The 20,167-nt window shown below is 38.1% G+C and overlaps 1 protein-coding gene across 1 annotated transcript in view; it reads left to right on the top strand.

The window, feature by feature from the left end:
* The window catches only part of STK39 (serine/threonine kinase 39), a 105,408-nt gene that overhangs the window by 3,421 nt on the left and 81,820 nt on the right, over nt 1-20,167 (top strand). Inside the window, exon 2 of the mRNA XM_065841411.2 lies at nt 19,948-20,060. Coding sequence (XP_065697483.1) covers nt 19,948-20,060 — 113 coding nt within the window. The remainder of the gene's footprint in view (nt 1-19,947; nt 20,061-20,167) is intronic.

Below are 20,167 nucleotides of genomic sequence, written 5' to 3'. Positions count from 1 at the left end.
CCAGTTGAGAACGAGCATTGAAACTGATCCTCTTATAACTACACAAGAAGTTGCCAAGGAACTCAACGTTGACCATTCTACGGTCATTCAGGATTTGAAGCAAATTGGAAAGGTGAAAAAGCTCAATACGTGGGTGCCTCAGGAGCTGACTGAAAATAAAAAAAGTTGTTGTTTTGAAGTGTCATCTTCTCTATGCAACATCAAGGAACCATTTCTCAATTGGATTGTGATGTCCAGCAAAAAGTGCATTTTATATGACAACCAGCTCAGCGATTGGACTGAGAAGAACCTCCAAAGCACTTCCCAGAGCCAAACTTGCACCAAAAATAAGATCATGGTCACTGTGTGGTGGTCTGCTGCTGCTCTCATCCACTACAGCTTTCTGAATCCCAGAAAAACCTGTTCTATCTGAGATGTCTCTCAGGAAATTGACGAGATGCACAGAAAACAGCAATGCCTGCAGGCGGCATTGGGAAGCAGAAAGGGCCGGATTCTTTTCCATGACAACACCTGATGGCACGTCGCACAATCCACGATTCAAAAGTTGAAGGAATTGGGCTACAAAGTTTTTCCTCATCTGTTGTATTCACCTGACCTCTTGCCAGCTGACTACCACTTCTTCAAGCATCTTGACAACTTTTTGCAGGGAAAATGCTTTCACAACCAACAGGATGCAGAAAATGCTTTCCAAGAGTTCGTCAAATCCTGAAGTGCAAATTTTTACGCTACGGGAATGAAGAAACTTATTTCTTGTTGGCAAAAATGTGTTGATTGTAATGGTTCCTGTTTTGATTAATAAAGGTGTGTTTGGGCCTAGTTATAATGATTTAAAATTCACAGTCCAGAACTGCAGTTACTTTTGCACTAACCTAATATTTTGAAAACCGAGGCCACGTGATACGGATTTCAAGTAATAAAGCTTTTTTATCCTTCTCTGTCTGTTGCTTCCTTTGTGATGTTTGGGAGATTCATGTGCCTGTTAAAGAGAAATGCTGGCTTTAAGAAGTGCTCCTTATGAAATGTTATTCCATGTTTGCTTTATTTTTAAGGTGGCTAGCCAGTTCTTTGTAAACTCTTGGCATGCGTTTTCATGATACATTTAATCTGCTCTAACAGGCAGCTGTTGAAAGGATCACATTGATCCGACAGAGAACTAGTTCTTCTGCCGCCTTAGTTTTCTGTCAGATCAGGTTCCCTGTTTGACTTGCTGCATGACTGATAGAGCTGATGCAAGGGAAGAGGCTCTTCATAGTACTGCCTGTACACAAAGCTTTTCTGGAACAGGAAGAAACCATTCTCATTGCTATCTGAAAATATTTAGCTTAGAGACTTAAGAGGAAATTCTTACATTAATTTAGATTGATACAGCTCGCCATGCACATACCCATTTGGAAGTCAGAAGAAGATTCTTAACTTAGGACAGGAGGATCCAAAGCAACCTTCCGGTAGGAGTTACAGAGATAAGAACTGTAATTGCTATTAAGGAAGAGCCAGATTTAATTTAGTGAAGACCTGGGAGATCTCTTTCTGTGATTTTAATGAAGTTAAAAAGTGCAGTGGATTTTAATGCGTGTGCTGGGTATTTTGTAAGCTGGATATGACTTAGATTAAAAAAAAAAAAGCTAAGAAAAGCAGTACTGTGAGAGACATTCTTTTTCAGTTTGGGTTTATAACCAAGCATTCTGCAGAAAATAACTGAAATAGATTCTCTGAATTTATGTCACCTACATATGCAAAATTTTTTCTTCCTCAGAAACAATAGAAATCTTCACAGAACAAACACTTGAATGATAATCTACATAAAAACCTGAAAATTGAATAGTGTTAAAATTGTATTTGTATCTTTCAAATTGTAATGGGCCCTACATCACATGGATGAGACAGAGCAGCATTAAATCTAGATGATGGTGTGGGTGTGGGTTATTTTTTGGGGGGAGCGTGTTTTTTTTGTTTCGTTTTTAAAGGTTTCTTAAATTGCTGTGAGCAAGTGGCTTCACCTTGTTTTTGGAAAACTACATTGGAGCTGATGCACTTCTGCTAGACATAACAATGTTTGACAGCCTGCATTGATAATTGTGGAAGGAAGATGCTGTTAAGAAGCCGTGGATTATTTTGTGATTAGGCTGGGTGCTAGCTTCCATTATGTTTTCATCTCTCCTGCTGCAACTGACTTGGAAAATTAATTTGGCTAGAAAACAGAATTAATTGGAAAATAAAGGGTTACTGCTATGTGATGGATTATGTATGTTGGCTGCAACTCATTAAAAAAGTTACTTTAGTTGAATGGAGGCTTTCATCTGGTTTTGCCTTTCTAACTTTGAGCTCCAAAATATCTTGTGGTTTGTTGCCTCATAAGGTGCAGTGTTGCAGAGTCAAATGTCTTGGGATTTTGAGTAGAACAGGTTACTATTTGAGACTGTTCTACTGATTTTATAGTTCTTATTGTAAGCAGCCCATGAGCCACTCTCTAGCAGCTCTAGGGTCTTAACTGGTGTTTCTAGAGAGTGCTATTTACCTCTCCCCTAACCCCCGGTTGTGTATTGCTAATGGCTCTTTGACAGAGAATAGACTCTTCTATATTTGTTGTTATCAGAGATCTTTGGATCTGTGGAGAGGTCTCTGATTATGATGCTCAGGAACTGATGCTGAAGCCTGTAAGCATGGTGTATGCTGTTTTGAAAAGCCTTTCTGTAGAGATAAAATTGCAGTTCTGTGTTGTTCTGTTGATCAGATGCTTGTGTCTCATCCACATTTTCCTAAATTTCTTACTCCCATCCTTAATCAGTTTTTTTTTTCTTTTGAGAGGAAAAAAACTGTTGAAGGGCTTTCTTTTGGAGTAGTAGTAAAGTATATGCTGCAAATTATATTGGGCTGTGCTCAGTGAATTACCGCACAATAGCAACTAAAGGTATGATAAACTCTGGTATTTCCTCTTGCAGAGATTTATTTCCAAACCTGTTGTAATTCTTGCGTAAGAAGCTGCATAATTTGATAAGTATTACTTAACACTACCTAAGATATTTATACTAAAACTTTGTGTGAAAAGGAAAATATGCCTGCCTTAATTCTGCTCTAAAGCAAATTATTCCTTAACCAATCTTGAAAGTTGCCACAGCAGCCTAAATGTAGTGTACATGAACATAATAAATGTAGCCTACATAACATTAATTATAACTTAATACATCATGTAGCTTGATAGAATTTATTATTTTGTAAATTAAAACTTTACATTTTGAGAAATAATTGGTCAAGATTTCCTGTCAGCTGATAACCATTTGAAGAAACTCTAGAAATGTTAAAGTTCCATTTAGTATTTTTGTAGGGAGTGATTTTTAATTCAGTTCTCAGAGTAACGGTGGTCATGGTACAATTTAAAAATGCCTTGTAGAACACTCACAGTGCTGTGCTGCTAATGAGGTTGCACAGAGCTTGTAGTTGTTAATTATTTGCCTTGTCTCCACTTGATAGTAGTAGTGTTGGGGAAGGGAACTCTGTCTTGTTTTTTTTTGAAGGAAAATGAACTTTCTTCATTAGAAATACCCAGATTGAAGACAAGGCTGTAGTTTTCATTACTTCTAAGAGTTTACGCTTGTGATTCAATGATCAAACTTTGTTATATAATATAGTAACTTAAAAAAAAAAAAAGAAAAGTGATGCAATTGGAATTCAGACTTGTCAAGAAGAGGAATTATATTTTACAAGAACCTGAATGGCATGAAAATAAGGAAAATTACACATAACTTGCTTTGAGTTTTTTGTGATTGCAAATAGCCAGCACATAAAGATTGTTTTAAAGTTAATTTGTTAACTGGAATGGTAAAGGAGCATGTAATGAACACATCAGGCAGTTGGCTGTTGCTATGTGATGTTACTTTACAGAAAGTATGCTATTCTTTCTTGCTCTTGAAATCTGCCTGCCTCCTTTTATGCTTGGCTCTCCTGTCCCTATCCTTTCCCTCTTCTCCCAAATTCTTCCTGCAGATAAGGTGCAAAATCTCTGAGACCTGGAAAGTCCTGGCTCCACAGGAGTTGCTTGAGTGCTAGAAGAGGAGCAGTTCTGCTGGTGAGCATGTGGAAGTGTGAAGGGATTGCATCATTTTGATTCTCACTAAGCCTTACAACAGCAAGGCTTTGCATCTTCAAAGTGAGACTGCTCTTTGTGGCCAGCATTGTAAGGGTATTTTGATAGCAGGGGCCAAGTTCAGACCTGGGAGAGCAATTTTAGGTTGGGTCTGGTGTTGCTGTGAAACAACATTAGAACTGTTTTACTTATTTTTTCTTTCAGTGAAAAATAACTTTCCCTTAGGTCAGAGACCAGGGTTTTTTTTAATTTATTGAACTTATTTTCCAGAATCTGCTTATCGAATGGAGCTTCTCTTTGTTAAGTGGAAACAAAACCACATCTGTTGTGACTGGCTTGAGAACCAAAACCAGTGAACTCTCAGTGCAAAGGAGATATGGGTGGCTGATATAGTGGCTACATGTGTAGACTATATTTCATTTTTGTTGACCCTTTTGATTCTCTCTCTCTTCCCCCTTCCTCGATTCTAAAATATTTCAGAACTATGAGGCAGCAGTAGATAGGAGTTGGTTTTATTTCCAGTAATAATAGCAATTCTTGGCATTTAAAGAATGGACCTTAAAAAGCAAGTTTAGTTACTCTCTTTAACTTCTTGGGTTTGCTGAAGTCACTGGGATACCACTGAGCAGCAGCAGTGCAGAGGAGCAATCTGCTTGCAGATCTTGGAAGATAAATTTGTCACTAGGAAATTTACTGATGCACAAACTTTTTTTTTTTTTTTTTTCCCCCTAGAGGAAATGATATTAATACTTGACAGAAGCTGGTAGTGCTTACCCTATGTAAATAAGTAATTAATTTATTTGACTGAGTAGATTTTTACTTATTTCTACCTTTTGCAGCACAGCCTTGCTGGTAGGGTGTAATCCTGACAGTTCTGCTAGATTTCACTGTGTCTTGCTAAGTCTGAAGGTCTTTGGTTGTCTGTAAGGCTCGCATGGTTGAAGCTTGTGGGTGTAAGAACATTATCATCTGGCAGCACCAGAATGAAGAAATGCTGGTATAAAATCCTTGAGAGAATAATTTGCTTTAAAACTCTTTTCTTTCTTATACCAGTCTCTGTGTGCACCGTAATAGGTTCTGTTTGGTTGCGTGATGCACTCTGCAATTGAAGCCACCAGTGAATGCTGAATGCTTGTCTCCTGCCTTCTGTGGTGGGGTCTGGCTGCTGTCCTCCTCCCTTGTCTGCCCCAGGGCTGTCCGGTGGCAATGCGGCTCTTCTTTCTCCCTGCCACCCGCTGCCTCCCGCACAGTGCTTCTGGCTGGAGACCAGGTTGTGGTATTTAACATGTACCCCAGGGGCCTAGAGTGCCAGAGTAAAAAGAAGTTCAATACAAACAAAAAATGACAACACAAAAACCCAAACACAAAACCAAAACAACTGTGCCCTGGGACAGAAAATATAATAATGAGAAAAACTGGGGAGAGCACACAGGGAGAAGCAAGTAATCATGTCATACCTGACAGTGTAAAAGGAACCTAATTTTTCTGGCAACTGCTGTCATCTGAGTTACTTCATGAGGGTTGGCTGTCTTTCAGGAGAGGATAGATAGCTGAGGAATGGCAGTAAAGGCGAAGAAGCTTCATCTTGATGGAGAGGTTTGCATGCTTCCTGGCATTTAGGTAGACTTCAGCTGACTGGTGACTGTTTTGCATAAAGTTTCTATGGCAGTGTGGAGATGCTGACAATGCTGCTAAAGGTGGTGGGTTTTTAAAGAGTCTCTGAGAAATTCCCAGGCGCGATTTTCTAGGGTCACTATTTGTGACAGTCCTGCTGTTCGCTCGGAAGACAAGCTCAGTGAAGGGTTTGAACAGTGTGTGTTTGTTAGCTGAAGTATTAAGTTTGTGGCATTGATAGAGTTAATGTTTCCAGTGCTTTGCCCCGAGGTATTTGACTGGGTGTGTGACTTCACTCAACAGTTTGGCGAAACTCCACTATGATAAATTAGCTGTCTCCATTAATCCTTTGTCTTCATGATTAACAAATTCTGAATTGTTTTATTAGCCTAATTGTTCCTGGGGATGTTTAACTGCCTCTGAGGTATTCTGATCAGAAATAAAATATAGGTGAAACTTGATGGTCCTACAGGCTGATGTGATGATTATGTTACATGGCTTTTAAGCTGAGCTATGCCAACACACTAAAATAGAAATGAGGACTAGAAGCAGACTGAAAATGGGTAGGTTTTCTGTGTTCCTAGTCATTCTTTCAGAAATAGTGTGAACTTAAGGTCTTGAAGGTCAAGATCACTGTTGACTGTCTGAGGGTTTTCTTAATAGAAACAAATAATTATTATAGATGTAAGCAAACTGTGTGCCAAGTATACCTGCTTCAGGGTAGTAGTACAAAAATAGCTAATTTAACAGATTAGAGAAGTGTTGTGTATTTACTTGTTGATCATGGTTTGTGTCCTTTAAGAGTAATATTGACAAGATTATAAGCTTGAGCTATAGCTTTAGAATTCTGAGAAGAAACATATTTAGATTCAGAAGGATCACAATTCAGTTGTAACGTTGCCTTTCCCTTCTACTGCAGGGACTGAATTGAAACTTCTAATTTATTCCTGTTAGTGTCCTGTGCTTCCAGCCTCTGAACCTCTTCAGACTAATAATAGGAACTTTATTAGAATTAGAGTAGAATCACTTGATGAAATTCAATTGTATGATAGCATTTATGTTGCTCTATTGTTTCATGAGACACAGGATAAGAAACGGGTAAGTTTTTTTGCTTGTAGTGTGTGGCCACGATACTCAAATTCCAACAGGCACGTTCTGTTGGGGTGAACTAGCTAAAGATGCTTTGTAGCTCAGCACTGCAGTATTAATTAGAGATCGTCATGACAGTACAGCAGCAATACTCCCTTTGTTTTGGTAGATTGCTGTTCTTCATTCTCAGAAGAGAATGATGCACTATGTGGTGACATCCGGAAGACTTGGAAAATATTGCATTCATGGTATTAGAATTGTTCCAAGTGTTTACTTTCAAACTAAATGAGAAACAATAAAATATGCCAACTAAATCAACACCAGCATTTGTTTATAGTGCTACTTCAGAAATGAACAGTCATCTCTTTTAAGAGTTCTTTCTAGGCAGGAAATCTGGTCCAGCATAGCAAATCTTCAATTTATCCTGCTTGTATAAGTTGGAGTTAAGCGAAGTTCTGTGGCGTTCAGGTAATACCCCATGAAAATAAATTTTGGTCCCACAGTGAAGACCAGATAACAAGTTCTAGTGTAGTTATGCAGAACCATTTAGTGTGAGTTTTGTCTTTTAGATACAAGAATTTGTATGCGTATTGAATAATGGCTTCTGTATTGATGATGAAACAACGGGGTGAATCACAATCCCTGTTTATTTTCTGCAAATATTTTAACTAAAAATTAGATTTTGCAGTTTATCTATCTTAAGAGGAAAAATATCCAATCATGTGACATCATAAAGTATTTAAAGATCGTAGTAGAACAGGTGGTAGGAAAGGAGTTTTGTTTTATTTTGCATTTTATTAGGAAGACCTCATTCTGTAGTAGGAGAGTATTGGAGAAAGAAGTTTCTTTACATCTGTGAACTTTGAAGGAAAGGCTTTATTTCTGAGGCAGTGTCATGCACCTACATTTGTTATGATAAGATGCCATTGCTGTTGCAGAGTATGATTCAAATTAACTGCTAGGTTAACTTTTTCTTCCTGAATACAAAAAGGTAATTTATTTTTATTTTTTATTTTTCCTTATAGATCTTTGTTGTATAGACAGCTGTTGCTGAAAATAGCAGTTTCTTCCAGATATGTTATTCAGAGTATGTTACTCTAGGGCTTTTCTATGTGGTGTTCTGAAAACTCACAGCTGAATGAGGTTTGGACAAGCAGGTAAGAAAGAGATGGGAGACAGTAGAAACCTTAGCTCTGCTGGTTGTGTTTCAGCTTGGATAAAATAAACCTGTTCAGGGAGTTTCTCTTAACAGAGATTTTCCTCAGCTTTGCACTTCAGGCATGAGCCTGCAAAACATCAGCATGTCCATGGCCACAGAGATGTTTAAGGGACTGGAGCATCTTTCATTTGAGGCTGAGAGCTAGGACTAGTTAGGCAAAAAGAAGGCTCAGGGGGATCTTATCAATATGTATGAATACATGATGGGAGGGAACAAAGAAGAGGGAGCCAGACTCTTCTCGGTAGTGCCCACAGACAGGGCAGGAGACAATGGACACAAAAATGATGAATCTCATTCTTAACACAAGAAAACCTTTACTGCGAGTGTGATCAAACAGGACAACAGGTTGCCTGGAGAGCTGGCACAGTCTCCATCTGTGGAGATACTCAGAACCTGGCTGGGCAGCCTCTTTCAGCTGACCCTGTTGGAGCTGGGGCATTGGACTAGATCATCTCTAGCGGACACTTTCAACATAAATGATGGTGTGATTCCATGGTTTGAAGCAATTTTTGGTGGTATCTTTATGTGAAACAGCAGAAAAATACTTGTTTGGCAGTTTGTTCTTTCAAAGAACAGCTTGAATTATAGAAGCAGCTCTGACAAAAGTGTCCCTGCTAACAGGAAGGCAGATTTGGAGAACATTTGTGGATTACAAATTGGTTCCACGTTGAAATTTCTTTAGTATCTTAATTGTGTCTACATCTGTAAATTTCTGGTGAAATGGGAGCAGATAAGAGAATCAGTTAATATTGAGGCCTCTACAATGTGTTTGGGATTGGAGTTTTACTTTGATCAAGATATACACCAGTTCCTTGGACCAAACATACTACCTGTCCTTGTTTTTTGAAAATATCCAAAGACCAGTCTGAATCATTGTGTCTTTCTGGGGCTAGAGCATGTTTCTGCTGAAGCAGAACTTCCAGTTCAGGTTCTTCCAAAAGGATTTTATTTTGCACATTCAGGAGCCACTACAAAGCAAACTAAAGCTCTGTGAAGAAGATCAAGTAGAGGGTATTCACTTCAAAACTTCCCTATTTGCTCTAAACTAAAATGCAAATGTACAGTCAACCAAATAGTAGTAAGTGCAGGTTCGTACTCTTTTTTTGAATTTCCCCTCTAACTTCACTTACTTTATCCTCTCTTGGTTATTTCTCTGCTTTTTCTACTCTTGAAATTTTTAATTTCTCTTCTCTCTGATGGGAGGCTTTGCCCTTGAATAAGAACTGCATCCTGATACATGTATTTCTAAATTTCTAATACTTGAAGTGTTATCGTTAAGATTTTCCTGTGAAACTTTTGTGTTGATTGTTCACCTTAGGATAAAACTGTACACCTTTGAAACAACAAACTCAGATACAGAAGTTATAAGGGAAAAATTATGTCAACTTTCCCTTTCTCTTCTAGATACACTTCTTTGGTTTAAGTTGCGATTTATTACCCAATATTCTGTTGTTGTGCAGCTGACTGAATGATAAGGAAGTTTATTTTAGCAACTTTTCAACTGAGTGTAGAAAAAAAGCTGCCGTTTGTTGTGCACGTGTCTGTGTGAAGTGTTTATGCTTTTTCAGATCAATGAAGGAAAAATGAAATGCCCCGCTGGTATGCTTTCTGGAGGACTATTTAGCTAGAGGAGGATCTCTCAGATTTCTTGCAGAAACCTCCTCTTCTACAAGAGACCTGGAGATTTTGCTTTTTCTTTTTGATAACAGATAGTTTGAAGTCTGTGATTTAAAATGAACAAACAAGCTTTTAAAAAAGTATGTTGTAAGCAATGATGTGAAAAATATACTTTTGGATTAACCTGGTAAGAAAAAAGTTATTATTCTCTCTAAATGTGAGAAAAATTCACCTAGTGTTGTTAAACACTGTAAAAACAGAAACGTGTCAAGCCCTCTTACACGTAATACTTCAAGATTTGGTGTTTGCTTCTTTTCCTCCTCTTTTTTCCTCTATGCAACACTATATGAATGATGTTAAAAAGTTTAAATTAAAAAAAGTTAAACCTGTTAGGTCATTGATGTAGTCTGTCACTTAACCACAGCATGGTTTTTTTAAGTGCTAGAGTTAGATTAGGTTATGGCTGGACTCGATGATCCTGAGGGTTTCTTCCAACAACTGAAATGATTCCATGTTAAAATGGCAAGAAATTGTCTCTGTTTTATACGGATATTTTTTCCTATGACTTTTGGCTCTATGAATTTGACTGCAAGTTTTTTGTACAACTGTAAGGAAAAATACCTGAAGAGGTTTACATTATGAGCTGATTATCTGGCCTACATTGTGAGGATGAATGGATAATAATAAAAGACAGACAAAATCCATTGTAGTGTTTGTAATAAATTCTTAAACCAAGTCGTATCCTTTGCTCCAACTCTTTCATGCCTTTTGTTGGGAAAATGCAGAATGAATAGGGATTCGTTGGATTGATTTGCATCAAGTACAGTACATTTTTCCTTATCATAGGATGGTCCCAGTGCAACTGTGCACCTGGGGCTGGCTCCTGCCCACAGTGTGTTGGCCGGGGCTGTGCTGCTGGTCGTGCTGCAAGAGCAGCAGAAGCCTGGGTGGAAAAACCTGCTGCAAGTTCTTTTGCTGCTATTTGTTCTGTTTCTTCTTCCCTAACAAATTTGCAGTGTGAGTGAGGTTGGACTCTTTTTGTTTTGCAAGAAGCCAGTGCAGATCTGATTACAAAACTAACGTTAACTGGAGAAGGGCATAGGCGCCTCAGAGCTTTTCTTACCCCTCTTCTGTCTTATGAGCCAGTCTAACAGATAATAATATTGCTTGCATATGTGCCATTGTTACCTGTGGCTCAGTTCTTTGTTTTGGTCTTCTCAAGAGTCCTTTCAGAGAAGCCTTAAAGATGATCCATGCTCCTGACCTCATATTCTTTTACATAATCTAACCTAATGACAACATAACAGAGTAGATCTTTTTTCCCCTAGGTACTGGGCTTAAATGGATGTGTTTAGTTAGTTATTTTTCATCATGCCCAAAGAAAAGTATTCCTTTAAATCTCTTTAAGTAATGGATGGTTATGTGTAATGGTACTCATTATACAAAGATCTCCTAGACTGTAAATTTGGTGAATTCACAAGTTACCCTTATGTGCAAGTGGAGGAATTTTACACATTTGTTAGGTGAGTACCGCTAAGCAACCTCTTTGCTCTCTGACGTGACACAAGCTATTTTTTGGTGGCATCGAATTCACAGTTGCTGTTCTGCAACTTTTGTAAATTATAGTAAAATTAATATTGAAATGGAGTTTATTTTATTCTTTTGTGTAACAAGTTGTTTCACGTTTTTTCATTTTTAACAATGGCACCTCACATGGACGGTAATGTGATTGAGAGATCATTCCAGATATAGAACTTTCACTGCTAAGTTCAGTTTCATACTCTTTAGTTCATTAAGCTCCTAAAATGCAGTACTTTATAATAGTTCATAATCACGACCTGGGAAAAATGATAGTGAAGGGCATATAAGTGTATTAGGTATATAAAATTATGATAAGATACCCCAAACAGGCCTGAAAACCATGATAGTTGTGAGGAAAATGTAAGTTCTGCAAACTGGAACAGAGATACTTTGGTTGCATTTCACTCAGGACTTGTAAGTGATTGATTTTATGGACAGTGCTGTGTGTGCTGTGACAAGGTCATCACCAGCACCGGCTTGGCCGGGTGCCTGGGACCTTCAAGGCTGATAAAACAGGGAGTAATCGGCCTGGCGCCCAGAAATCTGGAGGCTGGTAGGGAGAGGAAGAAGAAATCTCTATTTTCTCTCTTTTGTTTCCTTTTTTTCCTTCTTTTTTTTTTTCTGCTTGGTTCACAGGACCTTCAGAGCCTGATAATGACAGGAAAGGGAATGAATATGTGACCTGCTGAGTCACAGAAAATGGCTCCTTGCCTTATAAAATGGTGTTAGTTATGCTGACCACATTATCAGGGGTGAGGAGCAGGGGGTACCAGTCACACCAGTCTTATCCTGACACCTCCATGAGGCAAATTCCACTGATGACTGCAATTTCTGAAGTAGTGATGATATTGGATTTTTTTTTTAATTCATATTTTATTCACCTATAAGTAACACTTCTTATGAAGATATTTGAGATGTGGAGCAGAGCAAAAGGAATTTAATCTTGGGTAGTGTTGATAATACAGGGTTTGCCTAGATAGTCTAGTTTGGGTCGGTATAGTTGTCTTTCAACTTTATTTAGATGATTCATCCATTTTTAAATGAGAAGGAGAAGACAACACCTGCTGCAAGTGGACTGCTGTTGTTTAGGTTTTCCTTACCTGCTGTGGTGGTGACATTTCCTTGATGTGGATTGCTTATGAGTGGGAGGTGCTCTCATACCAAGTCTGGAAATGTATGAGGCTCCCTGTGAGCTCCACAACTAGCATGTAAGAGAACTCCAGGCCATGGAGTACTTAGTTAAAAGATAATTTTGATGATGACACACACAGATGAGCATTGAACTGCCCAGGTGTTTGGTATCAGTACACTTTCCTTTGCAACACATTTACACCTTTCAGTGTCAAGCACTAAGGAGTGTTTGGAATCTATGCAGCTTCCTGTTCAAAGATGGGCAAAAGGAAAAGCATTGTGGTTACTGTCTGATACACTCCTAAAAGTTGATCCTCAGCCTTTTTAGCACCTTATCTTACCTAGAAGACTTGAATTTCTTTGTAAGTACCTTCTTAAAAGAAGTGCAGGAGTGTATTTTTGTCATGTGGCTTGTCTTATTTTTGTGATTGATAGGGCTAAAAGTTTCTCAGTGTTGAAATGTTGGGCTGTCAGACAGGTTGCTAACCCTGTCTCCTGCTGTGGTGTTGTTACTCTGAACACTAATCATGATAGCACAGGGGGATAAAACTATGTTCTGCACTAAATATAGTATATTGGATTGGAAAACTGGTAAAGGGAGCTCGGATACTGGCTGTCTTACTGCTGTAGTTTCAAAGGCAAGGCTGTGTGCAGTATGGAACATAACTGTATGGGTACCAGGGTATATTTCTCCAGTAGTGAGGCACAGCTTTATTTCTGCTGAGCTTCAACAAAATGTATTATCTTGATCCACCCACAAGTTATTGTTTCTCCCATGTGCTTAACAAACACAGTGGTTGTGTTTTTGGTTATTCATCTATTTGCCTGATTTCTATAGAGTTGCACTAAATAAAGCCTCTCTGACAAAGGGAAAAAAAAAGTTCTCAGGCTAGGGGTTAACGTCAGCACTTGTTGGTATCTGTTGGGAGAGACAGGATGGCAACAGACGGAAGTGGACAGTCTTGAGGTGAAAGGAGGTAGTGGCCATGGTCTCTGTTTTGGTTTTTTTTTTTCCCCCTTTCCAAACTCTGTGCTTATTACCAGGTTTACCTGAATGCGCACACATAGTTAACGGTCATCCCTGGACATTCAGATCTGACCTTAGTGTCTTGATGCCGTTGTACCAAGCTGGCAAGTGCTGAGCTCTGTATGGCCATGGGCAGAAGTCTCCTTACCAAGCAGGTGTCTGAAAGCAAAAAACTGTCACTTATGCTGATACTTTATTTCAAATCTGAATGCAGATAAATAAATAAATAAAATAAACTTATTAATTATTAAATAAACTTATGTCTAATCTAAATATGTCTGGTTTTGCTTTCTAGCCACAGATTTCTTTAATGTCTCTGTCAGTCTGAGCAGAGCTCTTTCAACATTTTTAAATCATGACTGGTGGTGATAGCTGATTATTCTTCAGATAAGACACGTCTCAGAAGAGTTACTGCAACATGGTGTGTCTGGGCATACCGGTGGAGGAAAGGAATACTTACATTTTCCGGATTATCAGTATAGGTTCTCCACTTTCTTGTATACTATTGATTTGTCTTATTTCCTGAATAATTAGTTTGTGATTGATAATTATTTGCTGTACCCCGATTTTAGAAACCTCTGTGTTCAAGAAGGTAGATTCCTGTTATCATGTGCTCATGGCAGAAGAATTTCTTTATTGTGTTCTGCAGACTTGACAGGGAGGGAGTTGTAGCATGGTACTGCATAGCAAACCTCAAAATATTTCCTACAATTTATCCAGCCAACGTATCTGATATAACCAGTCCTTTACTATTTGAGGGGAGAATAAAGAGAATAGTTCAAAAAACCTAGTCATTCTCTCCTGCCCCTGGTTTTCTTTTATATGGGGTTTTATAGCTGATTGTGAATCCTCCTGCATTTGTTTGTTTTTTTTCCTGCATGCAGAATATGATGTCAAGCTTGCTGTATCTTAGCTTTAGTACTGGTTGGTTCACCACTTGCATAGAAATTCTCTTGTACATTTTCTATAATGCATCATAATTTTGACGTGGACATTTAAGCTACTTCTCTAAGACTTCAGTGGGGTCACAGAAGTGTTTGTAGACCTTTATAATCTTTGGAGAGTGGTTTTTTTCTGGTTTATTCATGCAACTTGCTTTTGAAAAGTACTCTGAGATAAGCTAGACTTCAAAGACTTTGTGTGAGCTACTGTCCCACAAAAAGTCAAATACACCAATTGGATAACCCAGTGATTCTGTAGCCATAATGATGTTTTTAAATGTCCGGGTGCAGACAAACTTATTTTGTATAGCTCCCTGAAGAATTAATGAGATTAATTGTTGAATGATGAAAATGCAGAAGTAGCAGTTCTATGTATGGGCATGGATTTCATAGAACACTTACTGTATTTTAAGTGACTTATGTCATAAACCTAACGGCTAGCGAAGTATTCAAGTGAGTTCTAAGGGGAGAGGTTTGATCTCAGCATGAATTAAGAACACAAAGTAGGCAGGAGTTGTTAGTAAATTGTATCTATGTGGTTATCCTGAAGTTCTTAAGAACAAAAGCATTTGTTTTGTGAAGATGGAGAGGGAAATTGAGTTCATTTTCTGTGAAGAAATTAAATTTCAGCAAGTTTTAGAGTTTAGTGTAGTGGTCTAAATGAGCTTTAATGAGGTGATTTATAACTTATTTTTAGTCAATGGAAGCAATATGAAAGAAAATGGGTAATACTGAAAGATCTCTAGAGTATTGTGGGGGTAAAAGCTAGAAACTGAAAGAAATTAAATGTTCTTTGTTCTCGGTTTCTTAACCGAAAGTATTGCTTTGCCACCAACAGGACTGATTCTTTCAAGACTGAAGAAATTAGTTCTGCTTGATGCTGCTACAGTTTATGTTGAAGTACTGGTCAGTTCATAACACATATGTAGTAGTGCTTGAAATATGCTACACATTATTGCATGCAATATACAACATATAAAACATAACTTTCAAAGCTTGTATATAAGCACAGGTGCTTTGCATGTTACATAACAACCCCCATGATTTATGAGTGGATTTTTGCATTTGTGCAGGGATAGTTTGTGTTCACAAGTGTATTCTGCTCTATGCAAAAGGAATCCTGCAGTTACGTTGTGTATGAGCTGCATTTGAGAATTACTTATGGGACTCTGTTCTTCAGAACTGGACTGTTTGAAAGATTAAATAAAAATACTTTTATAAGTGGTTCATCCGTTTTCATAGATTTTATTCTATTTAGTATGGACTTCTTTTACAGACAGTCTTGGATTTGAGGCTGACTTAAAATTTGTGTGGTGTCAGCTACATTTAATAGGAGATGTCTGTATGTTGGGGAAGCGGAAGAGGTATAAAAACGCAGATGGTGTAGGTCAGCATGTGAGAATTTGTATAGATTCTGAGATAAGGTATTTAATCTTTTCCTAACCCTTCAGATACCTAGTCAACGAGAAAACTCAGCATTGCCAACAGATTACATTATCTTCAGAGATTAGGTGAAAGAACTGTGGGGCTGAGAAAGGTGTCTTTGAGTAGAGTGTCTGAAGGGACCTAATGAATGCAGAAATCTTCAAAAAAGGTTTGTGTTGGTGTACTGTAGAGTAACATGGAACTACTAGAAAAAGACTTGGTAAATCATTATGGGGCAATAAGTTTACTGACTTTTGTTTCTCAGAAAAAAATTGGATGGCATAGTTCTAGATCTATTTTGAATAGGGTTACTGTGCTGTGATGAACTAGTGGAAAGTGTCAAAACTTTATACATAACAGAGAATAAATGAACTGTCACATACTTGTATGAAGAAGGATGTGTGCATGTGTGATGTGCAAGTGGTACAGTCCAGTCATCTCACCTCACTGTCTTTTTGAGACCAGACTAGTGGAGGGTAGATAAAAATTAATTGTTAAGATCAGTTGTTGATCACACTTGTTCAAAGACCCTTCTTCTTCTCTTTGTCAGCTGGTGACAGATTCCATGAAGGTTAAATGCCTGTATTAAAAAAAAAAAAAAGGAGAGAAAAAATACCTTTATTATTCAAGAACAACTTGAAGGAACTTACTCAGTTACGCTTAAATCCTGGATGAGTATTTTTGTTTGTGAGGTTTTCGTATGCTTTCTTGGAAGCATGTGCTACTACTTTTCAGTTATACCCTTTAAGAAGTGTGGTCATATGTAATTGTTCTTGAGAAGGTTTCTATTGCATGAACCCAAATATTATAGTTATAAGCATTTTGAATGGGTCTGCTGTGCTGAGGGCAGGGCAGTAGGGAGTGCATGTTCATAGCATGAAGGAACAGGTTGACTGTGAGGGCATGCTTGCACTAGAGAGAAGGATGGCAGCAAAAAATGTTGAGGGCAAGATGAAACTCTCTGACCTGTTGACCATTGTGAAATCAAAGTATTAGTGGACTGAGTATTAATGTGGACTGAAGCTGCCTTATTTCTCTGCCAACTTTTGAAATTGGTGAAGAGAACTTGTCTGTAGCAGGAGAAGGACTTTTCCAGTAGTGGAAAAAATATCTTTCTTACAAAGCTCTTTTTTTGAGTCTGACCACTGTTAATCCTTTGTCCTCCTTCTGCAGGAGACAGCTTGATGTAAAGGCCTCATGGTTTATCCAGCCTGAGCTTTCGTTAAACTAGATCAGTTTCCTTAATAGAGGCTGGGTGCTAAAACCAGTGTTTTCTTTAGTCATGGTGTAGTTAGGGTGTTCTCTGCTGGGAGAGTTAGGCTGTGGAAGACTTGTAAGGTTCAGCATACCTGAACAAGTCATGCCTTCTGACAAGGAATGGTTGACAGTAATCTGTTCTATGCAGTCGTTTCCCATGGCCCTAATTTGTTATGCTGAATGGTTGTCTGTGAAAATTTGGTTTCACTGTATGATTGCACATTACTCGTGTAGTCAGTTATCTCTCAACTGAAATGCTTATCTAGGTAGTCCTGTTTATAGCAGCTACTCCTCTGGAACACTTCACATTTTTACTTGTTTAGTAGACCAGAGAAGGGCATCTCTATTGAGATTGAAGGAGTCCCCTGGTGAGACAGGAATGCTGCAGGTTTTCCTCATCTTCATTGTTCACCTTGTGTGCTAGAAGAGGAGAGGGGAATATCCTTTAAGAGGAAGGAGACATATAACCACTGAGTGCCTGGCTCCTACTTCAGTACTGTAAACTGCTTTTTCAAATGGCTTTTATATATAGGTCCCACTGAGAATACAGGCTGCACAGATTGCCTTTACTATCAAAATACTGTATCATGTAGAGTATTCAAAAGGCAGCAGAAAGAAGAAACCTAGATAGGTTGGCTCTAATCTGAACATAGAAAGCTTTTTGCATTGTCAGTGCATCCTATTCTTGTGGCAAAGCATATCCCACTGCAAGTCATCTCTATCTGAGAAGAAAACACAGGGAAATGCACTGAAAGGTTTTTCATAGAAATAAACTTCAGACTCTAGTTTGTGTCCTAAAATCTCTCATCTTGTCCTCTTTCAGTAGGCAAAAGGGGAACAGATCTTAAACTTGTGTGTAAGGGTAGCTCAGGATTAGTTTTGCAATCGTGAGTTTTTAACTAGTAGTAAGCACATAGTCTTTGGTTTGGGTTCTCACAGGACTTAAGGAAGTGATATAGCGGGATGGGGTCAGGGATGTGACAGGACTTTTTTTTGTAATCTATTTTTTCCCAAATGTTTTGAAGTGTTACTTATTGTCATTTTACATTAACTTGAAGAAGCAGCCAGGATTTCATCCAGGTGTTAGCCAAATAATTTTTCTGTGTGCTTTTTCTGTTTGTCCTTTATGTGGCCTTTGTATATGACTTTATTTTGACAGTGGAGATCTGGTTGTTTCCTACAAGTAGATAAAACTACCAGCATAGATGAAAAAGATACATCAAGGAAAATCTTGATCTTTGTTCCTGTATCCTTAATAGCTAAAAATGGCCTTTTTCACCCTGCCTCAGCCTACAGTTGTATAGCCAAAGTAATGAGAAGATTTGTGTCTTGATGTCTGCCAAATGAGAGCTTTGTTAAAGAGATGAGTCTTACTTGAGCTGAACTGTGCTGACTTGGTGGTTCCTTCCTTGGGATCTCTTATTTAATTTTTGAAATCTCTATTAATTATTTTATTACTTACATTAGTTGAATTTTTAAAGGCTTCATTCTGTAAGCAGACTGAACAGGACATGTCAATATTTGTCTGTGACCGCATCCTGCAATAATATGACTAGTTAGTTCTGTTGAGACTTTTTTAAGATGAGCTCAGAATTTTGTAATGAAATTCATACACTGAGTTAAAAAGCTTTGTGATTGGAGTGAAAAGGTCATGTGAACAAAAAATACATGAAAACAGCTAAGCAAATAGCAACTAAAACGTGAACAATAACTTTCAGTCATGAGGTATTGTCGGTGCTGTTTTCAGATGTGCAGAGGGAAAGGCTCTCAATTGTTCTTAAGTCGGCTGGTAACTGAATCCATGTTTGTAGAGCTTGACAACAAAAGGCATTTTGTTCACAATTTGTATTCATCTAGGACATGCCAATTACTGAGCATAAACACAACATAGGGTATGAGCAGGCTAGTATAACATGTTGCTCAATTCATAGCTTACCAGAAATCCGTAATTTATATTAAAATATTTAGAATTACAAGTAGAATCTACTCACTGGGGGATTTTAGATTTCTGCATGAATGAGCATGATGTAATTACTTTGAGGAAGCACACATTTCTATATTAAATGTAGTAGCAAGATGTGCAACCTGGGCAAAACTCTTTCTGAATATTACTTGCAATCATTTCATTAATTCAGTGATGCAAAACTGACTGGGACAAGCTAGTGGGTGCTTGATAAAAGAAGCAACAAGATCTTCTACATCTGTTTGCAAATAAAGTATACTAAAGAAAATTATTTGTTCAATTGTACCAAGTTTTGTTATCAGTATAGCTCTGTGACTGTATGTAATTTGCCTGTCAAATAAGCATGACTGACTTTCTCTGCTGGGCCATTCAGCAACATGCATCTTCTTACTGTTGGTGTGATACTCTTGCCTCCCGTGCTCTTCACAAGAATCAGCATGCTTTTTGTAGGATGTTATGCTAATCATGATGAATGAGCAGAAACACAGATGCAACTGCAGAAGATTTGGCATGTGCAATTTTACTGATATTTTTCTATTCATTGCGTAGTGGGGGAAAAAAAACCACCACATGGTTAAACAGGGACTCACCTGAAAGAACAGAAAGAAATAACACTTGATAAAGCACAGCTCTCCCTGTCCCCCTTCTCCCCAATGTTTTAAATGTGTTAACTGTGCAAGTCATCTTATTGATTAAAAGAGATGTATCCAAAGACAAAAATAGAATGGTTCCCAAAGTATATGAAATGCATTGAGGTTGTGGGCGTTACTTGATAAATTTTAATTTGTCAGCTTGAGAACTTTTTGTGGAGTATGGAACAGAAACTTCGAGGTTTTTCTTCTCCGTTTGAGAAGCATGCAAGCAGTCTTGCTAGTGGAAAGGTATGCACTGAAAAAGGATAAACAGCAGATATTAAGTTCTTTGTCAGTATGGGGTTCTTATGTTGGTTACTGGTTTAAACTCCTGTTATATTAAGAGTGGGTTTTTTCTGTCCTTTTTCAGGTAGTGGTGCTACAGCAGTTGTCCAGGCAGCACTATGCAAACCCAGGCAAGAACGTGTAGCAATAAAGAGGATCAACTTAGAAAAATGCCAAACCAGTATGGATGAACTACTTGTAAGTAAATCGGAGGGGAACATACTACATAGGGACTATCTTCTGTTTTGGTTTTGGTTTTTGCTTGGTTATAAGAACGAGGGTAGAATTTTATGCAGGATAGTAAG

Source organism: Patagioenas fasciata, chromosome 7 (assembly GCF_037038585.1).
Source record: "Patagioenas fasciata isolate bPatFas1 chromosome 7, bPatFas1.hap1, whole genome shotgun sequence".
Taxonomy (NCBI): Eukaryota; Metazoa; Chordata; class Aves; order Columbiformes; family Columbidae; genus Patagioenas; species Patagioenas fasciata.
Note: the sequence above shows the minus strand (reverse complement) of the source record. Positions and strands in the feature narration are given on the sequence as shown.